At 39.2% G+C, this 16,318-nt stretch overlaps 1 protein-coding gene across 1 annotated transcript; it reads left to right on the top strand.

The window, feature by feature from the left end:
• The first annotated feature begins 4,569 nt into the window (after positions 1 to 4,569).
• Positions 4,570 to 5,824, top strand: LOC131431132 (uncharacterized). The gene is made up of 2 exons (XM_058596646.1): positions 4,570 to 5,449; positions 5,522 to 5,824. The coding sequence occupies exon 1, from the start codon at positions 4,644 to 4,646 to the stop codon at positions 5,304 to 5,306; it is 663 nt and encodes a 220-aa protein (XP_058452629.1). The 5' UTR covers positions 4,570 to 4,643; the 3' UTR covers positions 5,307 to 5,449; positions 5,522 to 5,824.
• The last annotated feature ends 10,494 nt before the right edge of the window (positions 5,825 to 16,318 follow it).

The raw sequence follows: 16,318 nt of genomic DNA on the forward strand, positions 1-16,318 counted from the left end.
GAAGAGCACATCTAAAACAATCATCTTTACACTTTGCAACTAGTCACTTTTATTTATTAAATATCAAAAACGAACCGTATTCAATCGTGAACAAATGTTTTAAAACTTTATTCAGGCGATACGGACCGTCTGATCCAATTTGTCAATAAACAAACAAAAGTAGAGATGGGAAACTTATATCGATAATTCACAGCGTAGACAAAAAATATCGATATTCGATATTGCTTCCATGGCTGCATTTGGAATTATAATTTCATGTTCCGCATGTTGCGAGAGATTACTCCGAAATAAGTAAACCTAAACCAGACCCTGTCATCTTGGAGCGAAACCAATCTTCAGTTCAGCAACGCCATCACGCGGCATCACATTCCACCTATCATGTCAATTGTATGGATGCGCAGTGCTGCTATTTTGGCGCGCACGAATTTGACATTTCTCTCCCTTACTTCTATGTACGAGATTCGATACGGACTCGCCTGAGGGCGACATGCTCGCAGAAAAGGATGTTGCCAATGATTTGTTCGCTGGATATCTTGTTAATATGATGTCTTTGCCTAAACCCTACTGATCCTCTATAGGGTGTAAAGTACTTTAGGTTCTACTTAATTTCACAGAATAGTCATTGTTGAAAAACACAAAAGCAGTTTATTTCGCTATCGCTAGATAAATCTTAGTTTATTTAGAAAAATGTATTGAATAAACTGCTATTTCTTTGTCGAATTTCCGATCAACGAAAATGGTAAAAAATGGGTTTGCGTTGTGCAGTAAGCAAAGTGCAACAAAAAAGCAACCAGCAATTTTGGTCGGAGTATAAGATAATGGTACAGTGAGTAATCCGAGAGCGTCTACAAGAAAAATCCTACGCATTTTCGAGATATAAAATATTTTTGAACCTTCTTAAAACGGGAGGATATTGCTACGATTTAATTTTAAGGAGTCTCAAACTGACTTTCCTCTCGTTTTTAAGAAAGTTCAACAATTTTTTGGGACCCTATAAAAATAAGCTTGAACACATGTTGGTGTTCCCTGGGCATGTGCCCATAAAAAGTACACGAGCAAACGCGATGTGTTAATAAACATCATAGTTCTGTTAGAATTAGAGATAGTAAAAACAATTGTTTGTCATTCTCTATTGAAATATATAAAAATTGCTGGAAACCCGATTTCAGATCGTAGCTGCGAAGACCCCAAGTGTATACCATTCGACTCTGCTGGATGAGATCTGAAAATATATTTATGCTCAAGTATGTCGGTATGATAACCAAGTTTAACAAGTTCAGTTTTGTTTGGAAGCTAATTTTAAGATGTGAATTAATTTCGACTTTAAGATCATTGATCAATTTCTAAGATCCAATCGCTGATACTTCCGGAGAGATGATCGTATTAGTGATATAATCGACATATCGTGTGTTTTTTATTCGCTGAAGTGATCAAGGGTTAAGTTTAATTTTGTTATTGCTGATACTTTTGATTTTGGGAATACTGTTGAGCATGCTTTCGTGCACTAATCTAATCAATCTGGATGAATTTATGTCAAGAATCAGCCCGAATCCGTGTCAGAAATTATCATAATAAAAAAACTGCTTGAATGAGACTGTTTGCACGACTACACTCTTACCAGCCGCTACCTAATTTTGGGTCGAAACCTACCCAAAATTAACTAATGTGCATCTCTCCAATTTGGGGTAACGAGGGATGACCTCAAAAATTAGGTAAATGTAAGTTTAGTACAAGTGTTATGCCATAACAAAGCACATTACCCATTTTTGCAATGAACAAACTCAATGTTTGAGTAGATAACGACCTAATTTTGGGTAGCTTATAGAAGAGCTTGACAACGAGTGATTTCTCCTCAAAAAATAGGTAGAAATGATTTTCAGTGTAGAGAAAGGCATTATCACAGCACTAGTTAAATTAAGATTTTGGGATCACCTCTACTTTCGTTAAGTTCTAGTGCTCAAAAGTTTAAGCACCTCGAAAAAAGCCTTCATGCAAAATTTGACCTAAATCGGACATGCTTAAGGGGTGCTGCCCGGTGGTAAAGGTTTGGCAATTTTCGATCTTGAAAAAGCACCATAGGGGGGAGTACATGAAATTTCCAAAATCGAAAATTTTTTTTGATGCCAAAACTCTTAAAACTGCATAAAACATCGCAATTTAGTGTCATCTCGAAAAAATTTTTTTTTGAAAAAATCAACTTTCTGGGACTTAGAAAAATTTTCATATTTTTTCTAAGTCCCAAAAAGTCGATTTTTCCAAAAAAATTTTTTTTCGAGATGACACTAAATCTCGACGTTTCATGCAATTCTAAGCCTTTTGGCATCAAAAATTTTTTTTCGATTTCGAAAATTTCATGTACTCCCCCCTATGGTGATTTTTCAAGATATATGAAAACATCACTAAGTGGACTAAGAAGGCTTTTTTTAGATTAGCATCACTGTTCTCATACAAATAGGCAACGCAAATGTCAAGCACTAGTTTGGAAAAATGATGCTGACTGTGTGACATAAACACTGAAGCATGCTTTTGTGAACTACTCGAATCAATCTAAATCAATTGGCGTCTAAAATTATTTAATAAATGTATGAAACATATTTTCATGAGACTGTTATGAAAGAAGAGAAAGGCATTATCACACCACTAGGTGGATTAAGAAGGGTTTTTTTTACTTAATTTTAAGTTCTTTTGAATCTTTTCTTCCGTTCACTCCTTCCATTGTTGTTAAAATACAAACAGTAAAACCACCCAACAGCGAGAGTTTCGTTCAATAAGCCAAAATTAAGTAAACCGTATAAACTTGAAATTGAGTCAATACGACTCAACTGTAGATTAAATATATTTTACCATTGAGTAGATATAACTAATCTTTAAGTATTTTTGTGCACGTGCCTTACGAAAACTACCTGGAGCCACTTTACCAAAAATTAGGTTATTGAACGGAGCCCCCAAATTGGGTGGAATATACTTAAAATTAGGTTGTTTTGCGGTACCCTTATCGTATGCACTGGATGTACTCAGCTTTCGAAACTTTTACGATACGGAATTAACTTTGTGACGATCTGGCATCGCTGTTTCGATGATTTCCTTAACATTACCAACCAACATGTTTCGTTACACCTACACTGAATAGCAGCCCTTACACGTGACAATATTATTGTCAATCCAAAGTATTGTCAATACCGTCAATCCAATTGACTTGGTAACTTGAGTCCGCATTTTTTCGAACAAATCAAGCGTTTGAAGCTTCAAATATTGCAATTGAACATTGAAACATTGAGAGAAGAGTACATTGCACATATTTGACAGTTTCTTCTCTGGAGAGAAAGTATTGTCGGATTGATGAGCAGTTTTGATTTTTTGACAATATTTTCGTCAATCCTATGAAGTTTCCATTACACGATCAAAAGTATTGTCAATACTCCTTGTATTGACAATAATATTGTCTCGTGTAAGGGCCGCTAATTAAGACCGGGATTAAGCAGTTCTGAAACCCAGTTGTATTTGATGACAGATAAGAGGCTGTTTTGTCACAACCAACACGTATAAGCGGGAAAAGAAGTAGCCGTGACCTAGCACCTGACAGGTGACCTGGGTCTTTTTTATATGAGAATTCTTGCAATTATTTCTTTTTTTTCGGCTCGGTTTCTTTGGAGATCCGCAGGAATATTGAAACATAGACAGTGTTTCCGTCCCCGAATCCTGGAGGGGTGTCATTAAAGGCCGTTTGTTTGTTTAACAGTGAAACTGGCCGAGGTCGTCGCGATCCTCCTTCGGTTGTTATCGCGCGCGCGCCCAACGGAAATATAATTGCCTCGTAAAACCGTGGCCGTGTCACTCTCTCATATTAGCAGCTTCTTCGGTCTTTCCAGTCGCGGCTAATCAGTCAGCAGGAGTCCTTAATTCGGTTATGATACTCGTATTTTTTTTTCCTTTTTTCGCCACGGTCGTTGGAGACGGACCGGAGTTCGGAATAGGTGAGGACAGAGAGCGAGGGAGAGAAGGAAATAAACTCGATGGCAGATGTTTCTCACCGATGAGAAATGGCATCGAAGATCAGGTAACAGCAATAAGTCGAGGACAATAAATAATCACGCTTTTATGGGTAACTTTTTTTTTTCGCCCCGCAGAACAATGCAGCTTTTACTCGGCTATCACTAGCGAAGAGGGCACTGTTATTTTTTCTCTTGTTTCGATTGGAAAGAAATAATAAAAAAAAAATTGGCCCCATTGCAGGAAGTGCATAATTTATCGCTTACATGACCGGCGCAGGTCGGCAAATATAAGGCCCGAAAAACAAAGGACCGACTCGGAAAGCCAAATTGAAATCTCACCTCTCTGAAATGGGTTTTCGAAATGCGGAGGTGTGATAAACATCACCTGACTACATTATCGGCAATGTGTCTTTGTCGGATTTTTTTTAATGTTCAATGTTAAATTGTGGCTTGCGAACTTGAGAAAAGGGGACTCAGCGGAAATTATTTTTTATTATTTTTTTTTGTAACGTCTGTTCGGTCTGTTAATTACGACGCTTGAACTTGAACTTGAAAACCTCGTCGCGCAGTAGGCCAGCCGTCATTTGTTCGGTTCCCGATTCGTCGATCTGTCACCAAATTTCAAATAAAAAACAAAACAAAAACATCAGCATGTCCCGTTTCCTGTCAACCTACTCGTCGGATTTCATTCCACCGGAGTGCGAGGAAGACAACGCTCCGGAAGTCAGTTTACCCTCGAAACGATGCAAAGTGTGTCCCGATCCGACCGGATCGAGGCGTCCTTCCTGTTCCAGCAATACCAGCTGCGTTCGTTCGATCAAACAGATCGATTATACCATCGTCCCTCAGATCCGGAGCTGTCGCTGTACGTGTCAGTGTTGTTTGTCCCAAAAGCCGGAGCGGGCAAAGGAACCGTGCAAGCCGGCAACTCCATTACCGATGTGTCCGCCTCCTCCAGCGCGTCCCGGTACGGAAAAGTGTTGCTGTCGAAAGTTACCCGTTCGAGAAGATCCGTGCTGTCGTTTGCATAAAATCCGGATGGCACAGGCCATTGATCAGGATCCAGACTGCTACCGGCCAGTCTGTCAATGTAAACCGAAAGCCTGTCCGGTATGCCGGGATTCAAAGCAACCCAATCCTTGCAACAGCTGTCGGGTGCGGAATGACGATCCGGAGATGCGGCATACGAAAAGTCGCACGACGTTCGTGGACAGGGAGGAGACGGGTGGTTGTGAGGATGATGAGAATGGATCCTGTTCGCGAAATCCTAGCAAGCTACGATTTGACGTCCAGTTTAGCAGCAAACAAAATTGATCGTTTATCGTAGTCGCAAAACACAGAATCTGTCAATCCGAATGTACACCAAAAAGCTGAACAGGAATGATTTGTGCAATACGACCTATATGAAGTCCTACCACGGGTACGATCCATGCTTCAGGGGACCAGTTAGCGTGACGGTGAGTTTGGAATCGGTTAAAAAAAAAACGCGAAATTGTGATTTTTTTTTTGTTTATTTTGTTACTAAATAGAAACCACCCGTTCCGGAACATCGCCGCCGGTATCAGCAGCAAATGGAGACTACTTTTTCCACGGTACACACGGTCTTCGTCAACAGGACCTGTCCGCGTTTTCCGGAATGTCAATGTTCCAACACGGAATACGGGGAAGGTGTTAGCAATGCCGGCCGAGCCATCGCAGAATGTTGCGAAATGCCCTGCTGTCAACCCTGCGTTTCGTACTGCTGTTAAAATGTGGGTGTGTGTCTCTGGTTGCGGATGGGTAAAATTCTAGTGACAAATTATCAGTGATTGTAAATGTAACAGTAATAAACAGCTGAGTAGAAATACAATCTTTTCAATACGAATGAATATATGAATATTCCTAATGTTCACAAAGAGAGTGTGTAAGAGCGAGTGATAAATTACACAATGTCAGTATCTGATCTGCTAAGGACTTAACTAATGTTCTAAGCTTCCCCCTTACTGTATCTATGCAGTTCTTCAACGAATTCAGATCTGCATTGAAGCGTTTAGGAGCTTTTATTTTCGTAATAAAATTTTTATTCTGGCCTTTTTGCGTAAAAGCTTAACGTGGCCGATTGGCTTACATTTTTGTTATTTAAATTTTTTTTTTGCTATTGAATCTCATGGTCACCCTTTTTCTGGGAAGAGATGAGTTTCCATTTCCATCCAACGAGGATCGGGGGTCACTTCGTCCGCGGCTTATCTCATCATCCATTGCTTCATCGTCGGTGTTGTGTGTGATTTCCGTTCTCTTTTCGTTGTCCTTGTTGATCGTAGTCTTGGGCTTGTTGAGAGTTGCTGGAGATGAGCCTTGTTGTACATTGTTTGTAGTTGCTGGTTGGTTGAATGGTAAGTTGTTCACTGCAGCTAATGCGCTTTGTTCTATAGGGGATATGTTAGATGGTTTCGTCGCAGGGGATGCTTCATTGTTGTTGGTGGCTGTCACAGGTGTACTGGGGTTGCTTGGGGTTGGTGTGAAGGAAGCACCGTTGTCCTTTGGTGTTGTTGTCTCCTTGCCCAGTTTATCACATGGCTTACCATAGTGAACAGCTTTTTGACAATATTGACATGTGGCCATCTGATTGTCATAGGTAACAAGTGATTTGCACGGAATTCTTGTATCTTGACCGAAAATCACATAAGAAGGTATAGGCTTCTTCAAGTGTATGCATAATAAACATACGCCATTTAGAATACCGGGAAAAAGTTCTTCCACTTTTCTTTTTCGATAGAGAGATTCTCTCCGTATTGGGACATAGTTTTGCGAATATAAGAATCGGTGACGCTTGAGGGAAAATCATGCCCACGCACTTCTATAGCACTATTTTCCATATATACTGGAATGTTGTACTTAATGTTCTCGTGCTCCACATAGTGCACATTGTTATTGTCTTTGGCGAATTGAATTGCATCCAACTCTTTATAAAACTGGATGCAAACAACATTATTAGTCTTATTGCATTGAAGTAAATGCACACGTTTAATGTCAAGATGAATTTGTTCCTTAAGCAAACCTTCAAGTTCTCGTATCGAAGGTCGAATTTTGCACTGCCTGAAGTCAACAACAATTGTATTCTTTCGTGTCGGCGGTAGCTTTTGTTCGTTTGGTTCACTCATTTTCAAGGTCGTTCTATTGTTCACTACACAATACTGTACTTGGTTTCTTCTGTCTCGAACGTAAGCGGTTTTGTTTTATCGACTGACTTGGATGAAATGTGAAAGCGAACTGAATTCAGACAAATTAGCGTGCAAGAACATTGTAATTACCTCTCGAAAAAAATGTCTCGTCTTTTGAGGTGATCTAATCGTTTTCTACTTGAATATCCGGCTTTGGTGTTGATTTCGAGGTCGATAGCAACAATTGACCGGGCATAGCGTAGTAGATTTTCATCGCTGAGTTATCATAGAAAATCCATTTTTCATTCCCGGTAACAGTTCGATGAAAAAAAAAACCTTCCTAATCCATCTAGTGGTGTGATAATGCCTTTCTCTTTCTTCAAAACAATCTCATGAATCTTTTACCTCTTTATAAAATAATTTCTGACACAAATTTGGGCTCATTTTTGACACCAATTGATTCAGATTGATTCGAGTAGTTCACAAAAGCATGCTTCAGTGTTTCTTGTTACATACTCGGCATCATTTCTCAAACCAAGCGCTTGACATTTGCGTTACCCATTTATATGAGAAGAGTGATGCCATTCTAAAAAAAACCTGTTTTAATCCATCTAGTTGTGCCTTTCAAAAATATTATTGTGGAATTCTCAAAAAACAACTGTTCATTGAATAGGAAAGATTGTTCGGACTTAATCTAACAAACTCTACAAATTCTGTTTACCCTCTAGTTCCAGAACCGGAAGTAGTATCCACAACAAATGTATGGAATTCCGTATGAAATTGTGAGACTTTTCCTTTGAATCTATAAGTTTGTGAAAAACGATTTGGCCATCTTGAAGGAATGCGAGTGAGATCAGTTTTGCAGTGAGTATTTATAATTCTTCCAAACCGGATTCAAATGACCGGAATAGCCGAAGTTGGTTCGTAGGCCAGCAACAAATATGACCTACAAACTGGAACAGTTTAGAACCTAGTTAAACCTAGACTTACTATCTCATGCTTTATTTCGATTAAATCAATGGAACGAAATCTTACAAACGAAGCGAACCTGCGCATCTGTAACTTCTGCATATGTAAGTCAAGCTAAACAGCATGAATCAGCATTAAATTACTATTATTATTATTATTGACATCACCACACAACTGGAACGGTATTACTGCACTACTGGCTGTGAAAGTTGCATGTTTTTTTAGAATAGCTAAAATTTTTATCAACCACAGCATCGTCTTTTACCAATATCACACACTAGTAACAGACGTCTCCATTTCTTCATAGCGTGTACGAAATAGAACAAAGCACGCATCATTCGTTTTGTGTTTTCTTCTCCTTTCGGTGTTGTACATATTGTCAATCTACAAGGCGATTTGAAAACTTTGACACTCATTGCCCTGTAACTGCGGAACCGGAAGTCGGATCCGGATGAAATTTCACAGTAGCTTTAAAGATAATATGAGCTTCAATTCAAATCATGCTTTGTGAAAATCGGTTCAAGCATTGCAGAAAAATCGAAGTGAATTCTATTTTTGGAGTTTTTCTCCACCACTTTCGGTGCATCCGGAACAGGAGAAGGGGTAAGTGTAAAGCAAAGTCCTGGCATTACATTCCTTTTGTGGAATTTGGCCTTTCTGTTTCAACAGACTTCGCAGCCGATCTTAGAAACATTTTGCATATCGTAGATATGATTTAATAGGAGATGGATGTAGCAAGTGCCATTAAAAAGGGGGGTATAATGTTTGTAATGGCATAGCTTCGAAACTACTTAACGGATTGCTATCAAACCTGGCACATGTGCTTCTTGCTCTTCAGAGATGGTTAGAAGAATATTTCCATGGGGGAGGGAGCGTAGCAAGTGTCCATATCAAAGGTGGTCATACATTTTTTTCTAATTTGACGATAATCGGTAGTTTTTGAAGACCGTAGACATTTTTTGCACAACTTAGATATGATTATAAGGATATTCTGTAGGGAGAGAGTGTAGTAAGTGCTTCTAAAAAGGAGTGTATTGTTTGTAATGGCATAGCTCCGGAACTATTGCACGAATTGCTATAAAATTTAGCAAAGTTATTTCTTTCTCTTCAGAAATAGTCATAAAGGCATTTTTATAGGGGAGGATTCGTAGCGAGCATCATTAGCAGGTTATGAAAAAATTCATAAAATTTGACAAGAATCGAAAATTTTTGAAGATCATGCAAACATTTTCCATACTTTAGAAATGATATATATATATATATATATATATATATATATATATATATATATATATATATATATATATATATATATATATATATATATATATATATATATATATATATATATATATATATATATATATATAGATAGTTGTAAGGGCATTTTTATGGGGAGGGAGCGTAGTAAGTATCCTTAACAGGGGTCATGAAAAAATGTATTTAATTTGATGAGAATCGATACTTTTTGAAGACCATAGATACTTTTTGCGCAACTTAGATATGATTATAAGGGTATTCGTATGAAGTGGATGTAGCAGGTGCCTCTAAAAAGGGGGATGTAATGTTTGTAACGACATAACTCCGGAACTACTGAACGGATTGCTATCTACTTTGGCCAAATACTTCTTGCTCTTCAGAGATGATCAGTAGGACATTTTCAGGGGGGATAGTGTGTAGCAAGTGTCCTTAACAGGGGGGAAGGGGGTCAATGACGAAATTTATGTAATTTGAAGAGAATTGAAATTTAGACTAGAAGGGGGGATTTTGAAAATACATTTTCACTACACCTTCCATTTTTTGTAAAACAAGAGAGTGGCAAGAATTTCAAGGTCGTAGTAGATAGTATTGCTGTTGTTGATTCGAGTGCAACGCAATTTTATTTAAATAATTTCAAAGGATCTGGTTCCATTTTTCCGGGAAATTCAAAGAACTAAGGGAAAATAATCTTTATCTGTCTATGAACGCGAGTGTATTTAAGTTTCAGCATAACTACGAAACAACTAAACGAATCGCCACCAAGTTTGGTACATGTACCAAAGGTGGGAATCGATATTTTCTAAAACCTCAGATACAAGCTTGAAGCTTTGAAAAGCTTTCTACACTACTCAGAGTACTCATGAAGGAGATCTGTAGTAAGTTCACTGACAAAAAGGAAGTTAAATCAAAATAGATTATGAGGTTATTTTGAGGGTGAGAGAGTGGAATAAGTGCCCCGAACATGGAAAGTGTAAGGGATAATTGATCTGGTTTTACGAAAAATTGGTACTACTTTATGAGTACAGTATATTTCTAGCAACTAAGGTTCACAAAAATATTACCAAGAGGGAATGGGGAATAAGTATTCTCAACATTGATCTGAATTGACGAGATCATACAATCAATGTACATTTTTCAATGTCGACTCAAGGTGATGGAAAAATAAATTACAAATTAAATAAATCATATAAAAACGTTATTCTATAGTAGGAATGTAGTTATGATGGTAAACAGGATTTCGTTATAAAATAAACATTATCAGATGGAAATTTTGAGCAATTGATGATGTCATAAATATTTTTATAAAGAGGAGAGCGTAGTAAGTGTTCATAGCCATGGAAGCCAAAGGTATTGTAGATCAAATGTGACGAGGAAGTACGGAAGTACGTTACAAGCTCATATACATATGAAACTCTGAGGTTAATAATAAGGTATTTATAGAGAGAAAGGTGTTTTAAATGTTTCTAACAAAAGGGTTCATATAAAACTAACCCAATTTGTCGAGAATACCACGAAAATTATGATTATTGTGAGATCTGAGATGGGACACTGATCATTCGCAATCTGAACATGAACGGAGTATTGTTCAATCGGGTTTCCGTCTAAATTATGTTTCACTACAATCAGAGTATTTCACTAAGCATGACAACTTCGAGAATTTTTTTCGGCCTTCCCTTCACGAAACATTTCCGAGCAACGCCGGGTAATTCAGCTAGCTATTTATAACCGCTGGAAGTCCATGTTGGTGGAGCTTGTCTGATAGAGCATCAATGGAAACTGAATCAAATGCTCCTTTTACGTCCAAAAATACAGATGCCATTTGTTTCTTTTGAGCGAAGGCAATTTGGATGTCAGACGATAGTAATGCAAGGCAATCATTCGTCCCTTTATTTCTACGGAAGCCAAACTGAGTATCTGACAACAAACCGTCGTAGAATAATTTTTTAGAGCAATTTTCTGATACAGGACAACATTGCAATAGGTCTATATAAGTTGTGATTGGAAGCTGGTTTACCCGGCTTTTGAATGGCGATAACTTTCACTTGCCTCCAGTCAGGTGGAACAATGTTTTGCTCAAGAAACTTGTTGAACAATTCCAACAAACGTCTCTTTGCGAGGTCGGGCAGATTCTTCACCAAGTTGAATTTAATTCTGTCCAACCCAGGAGCGTTATTGTTACAAGACATGAGTGCTATAGAAAATTCCATCATTGAAAAGGGGCTATTAATAAAACCATTATTTGGAGGAGATTCCCTTATAATGCTCTGCGTAGGAACAGAATCTGGGCAAACTTTCCTAGCAAAGTCAAATATCCATCGGTTCGAGTATTCATCACTCTCATTGCCCACGTTACGATTCCTCATTCGTCTGGCCGTGTTCCAAAGAGTGCTCATTGAGGTTTCTCTTGACAAACCTTCGACAAAATGTCTCCAATAGCTACATTTTTTGGCTCGAAGTATGCTCTTGTACTCGGTTTCTAACACCATAAGTTTTTCAAAATTCTGAGGAGTTCCTCCTCCCCGTTCTAGGAACGTCTTGCAAGCATTTTGTTTTACGAGTTTAGCCTCTGAGCACTCTTTGTCCCACCAGGGGTTGGGAGGCCTTCTATTGGTCGTTGGCCCAGGAAAGCGTTTAGTTTGGGATTGTTCTGCTGCCTCCAGAATCGAACAAATGAGGAAGTCATATTCTTCAAGTGCAGGGAGCTCTTCCATTGAATTCAAAATACTAGAGATTCTACTTTGGTATTTAATCCAGTCGATATTTTTTGTCAAATCATATGGAATACTAGCTGAATTAGCAATACATTTGTTACAGTTAATTGAGATGATGATTGGTAAATGATCGCTACCGTGTAAATCAGGCAATATTTTCCAGGTGCAATCTAGTCGAATTGATGTTGAGCAAAGAGATAGATCTAATGCACTTGGGCGTGCAGGAGGTCTTGGGATCCGTGTCATGCTACCCATATTTAATACCGTCATGCTAAATTTGTCACAAATGTTTTGTATTAAAGATGATCTGTTATCATAGTAAACGGAACCCCACATAATACCGTGCGAGTTTTTTTTTTTTTTGAACTTATAAGTTTGTGAAAATCGATTTGGCCATCTTGAAGGGAAACGATTGAGATCCTTTTTGCAATTTTTTATCACCATTTGCAATTCTTCCGAAATTTGATTTAGATGACCGAAATAGCTGAAGTCGGTTTGTTTGCCAGCAACAAATAAGACCTACAAATTGGAACACTTTTGAACGTAGTTAAACCTAGACTTACTATCTCATGCTTTATTTCGATTAAATCAATTAAACGAAATCTAACAAACGAAACGAACCTGCGTTTCTGTTACTTCTGCATATGCAAGTCAAGCTGAACAGCATGAATCAGCAGCATAAAACATGTAGTAGGATTATTACTTTCATTATTATTATTATTGACATCATTACACCACCGGCACGGTATTAATGCACTATTTATTGGCTGTGAAAATTGCATATTTTTTCAAACAAATTTCAATTCATTGACATTCTTCTATTTTTTCGGTCGCACTTATCATAAAATAGCAAAAATTTTTATCAACTGCAGCACCGTCTTTTACCAATATCACACACTAGTAGCAGACATCCGTATCCGTTTCGTTTACTTCATAGCGTGTACGAATTTGAACAAAGCACGCATCGTTTGTTTTGTGTTTTCTTCTTCTTTCGGTGCTGTACATATTGTCATTCTGTATGGCGCTTTGAAAACTTTGACACTCATCGCCCTGTAACTGCGGAGCCGGAAGTCGGATCCGGATGAAATTTCAAAGTAGCTTTAAAAACAGTATGAACTTTAATTCAAATCAAGATTTGTGTAAATCGGTTCAAGCCTCGCAGAGAAATCGAAGTGAATTTAGTTTTAGGAGTTTTTGTTCTCCACTATCGGTGCTTCCGGGACAGAAAAAGAGGGGAGTAGTAGTGTCAAATTAAGTTTTCATGCCCACAAACTAACAAGTTCTGCTAACTAAAAGAATTTATCTGACAGTTTTATGGGATTTGTACCTTTTTTTGACCATCGTTCGTGAAAAAATACTCATGAAATTGGTAATTTTCCACTTATCACGCTTTAGTTCCGGGACCGGATCGGTTCAAAAATAGGTTTTCACGATAGTTCGGTTGTTAGATGAAATAAAAAATGTACGCTGAATTTTACGAGATCGAAAATAATTGTTGATGCCAAAAGTCTTAGAATTGCATGAAACGTGATTCCATTTACTACAAAATTCACTTCTCTCTTTTTCTCTCTCCTCTTTATCCTTTTATTCACCGCTCTCCGAGGGCCACTCTCTTTGATGTCCAGCATGCGGGACACACGCCGAGTGTTTGTGACTTGGGTGTTTTCCCGCGGACCCACACGGACAGCAGAATGCGGCCATCAACGACACGTACCATCGTCACCGTCCAGTCACTCTTGACCCCCGCCGGGAGTAATTTTACTTTAAGACCTTAGTATTAAACAATATATCTGTTGGATCTTTGTTACCTGTTGATATAAAAAGATGAGAAGGTTTTATGCCTGCTGGAGAGAGGAGAGATTGTAAATTGCAGCTCCTGCTTGCTTTTTCCTGCTTCCAAATAAAATAAAATAAACCCCCAGAAACGTCGAGATTTAGTGCGATATCGAAAAACATTTTTTTGAAAATATCAACCTTCTGGGACTTGGAAAAAAACTCAAAATTACAGTGTACTGCAGCGCAGCTCGCTCGAATACGGGCTTAACTTGTCGACACATGTCGCGCCACTGATCGAATCCTAACTTTGACAGTTTATTGTTAGCAAAAATGAATTCAAAGATCAAAATTCGTTGTGTCGTTAAGACATCCCTCCCCCCTTCCCAATCTTGGGTTCAAATGAAACATCTTATGCTTCTACCAAAAATTAAGCATATTCTTCGCTTCTCAAGTTTCAGTAAGGGAAGTCCCTACAATTAGTGGTACTCTCTTCATTTTATCATGGATGGCCTAATTGATCAGCGAACTGTTTCGGTATGTAGGTTATACTAGTCAGTGAACTCTTCGTTCAAGAATCGTAGAGAAACATTTTGAATAGAATACGATTGATATGAGATAGGCATCATTACACCGCTAGGTGGATTAAAACAGGTTTTTTTGGTGAATCGTCTTTAAGTTTTTAAAATTGATTTATCCGGCGAAAACAAAAGTGACAGTTTGGAAAAAAACATCAATGTTAAGGACACTACTTCGTGAATAATGTACAAATTTAGATATGAGATTTCATTCAGGACAGTACGTCTTACTCTCTAAAATGATATTTTCCTGCATCATTCTTTTCATCATTCGAGCATTTTTAAATATCATAATATTGAGAGAAGCTTTTGATTTCCGCTTTCCGTCATGCAAAATTCTCCACTTCCTTGCAGACCCAGCACCGCCAGCTATTCATCCTCACTGCCGGCGGGTTTTGCTGGGTGGGTGTGGAATTGCGCTGAGGACGCCCCCCCCTCTGGAGAACCACGGCCACCGAAAAATGCTACGAATGACATTGACTTTGAAACCTGGCATTGAACTCTCGGCCCGCTGTTCGTGTTTCCTGCCGTATGCCCCCCTCCCCCTATGGTTACGAATGGAAACCGGGGGGAAAAACGAACAGACAGGATGAAGTGTAATGATGATGCCTGCAATTTCCTAGGAACTCCAAGAAACCGATAGACCACAACACCACACATCAAAGAGCACCTCGAACGCACAGGTTTTGCTTGGGGCCAGCGAGTTTTTTTTTCTTTTTTTGAAAGTCATACACTTCCTGTGGACAAAAACCGAAAAAAGTTGCGGGGCAGTGTTCTGTTAAATGCGAAACGCACACACACCGTATCCATCCATTCACCGACGGCCGGGTCTTGCCGAGAGTCCATCTTGATTCCCGCGTCTGTCCTCGCAGCAGCAGCTGCTGGCCCCCCAACCTGGCCCGGTGTTGGGGTGTACAGCAACAATCTTGTGTAATCTTCACTTTCAATTATCTCATCATTTATTAAACGATTATCGATCTTCCACAGTTTCAACGTCCAACGTCCGGGGAGGGACGTCCATCCACAGCCCCCCCACCGTCGGCCATTTCTTCCCTCATTGAATTCAAGCTCATTCAGGTTGAGCAACTGGAACGATTCGTCTCTATTTTATTTATACGCTCCGGGCCCAGATTGAGGCTCGGAACTCGTCATCGTGCGCCGCCACCGATGCTGGTGAATGAAAAACTGTGTGCCTTTTTCATTGCTCTCGCGCTCTCGGGTTCGAATCATCGATCGACCGTCGATCGGCAATAGTCAATTGTCCCGGAGGAGGAGGAAGAAAAAGAAAAAAACAACTCACAACGATCTTCTGTCGAAGCCCCGTGATCCATATGGCGATTAGTTCGGGCTTCACCGCCGAACAGAGGAACAATGAGAGACAAATTTTGGAGACAGGAAATCGGTAATTTTCGACCTCTTCGGCATCGACTTCGACTAGCCCCGATGTGTTTGTATCTAGTTTTGATCAGTGTTGGAGCAATTTTTTTGTTGGTTGGTTGGTGCTTTTTCGGGTTAGTGATTAGTTGTTGATTGTGTTTTATTTGCTGGAAGTTGTCGACCCCTGGTCAAAATTAATGGTCGCACATGTCGGGTCGCATCAACTGGCAGAGATTGCGATCAGAACTGCGGTCACTCTTATTCCCACTGCGATCATCAAATTATGCACCATCAAATCCAGTCAGGCCAGGGCAAAACGGAACGGAGTTTACCCAGCTGGAAAAAGTAGATTAGCTCGTTAGACCCGTTGGTCCATGTGTGATTTGCCGCTCTCTTTCCTGTCACATTTGGTCGGCGGTGGTCGGTCATCACCTCGTTGACTAATGAGCTTAACGGCGGAAGTCTTTGGCACCCTGGCACGGAACGCCTCCCCAATCGCAGGCGAAACAATCTTGTTA

Source organism: Malaya genurostris, chromosome 2 (genome assembly GCF_030247185.1).
Source record: "Malaya genurostris strain Urasoe2022 chromosome 2, Malgen_1.1, whole genome shotgun sequence".
In the NCBI taxonomy this organism is placed as follows: Eukaryota; Metazoa; Arthropoda; class Insecta; order Diptera; family Culicidae; genus Malaya; species Malaya genurostris.

What these genes read in the sequence shown, in the direction of transcription:
- LOC131431132 (XM_058596646.1), top strand. Translation starts at nt 4,644, where the DNA reads ATGTCCCGTTTCCTGTCAACCTACTCGTCGGATTTCATTCCACCGGAG.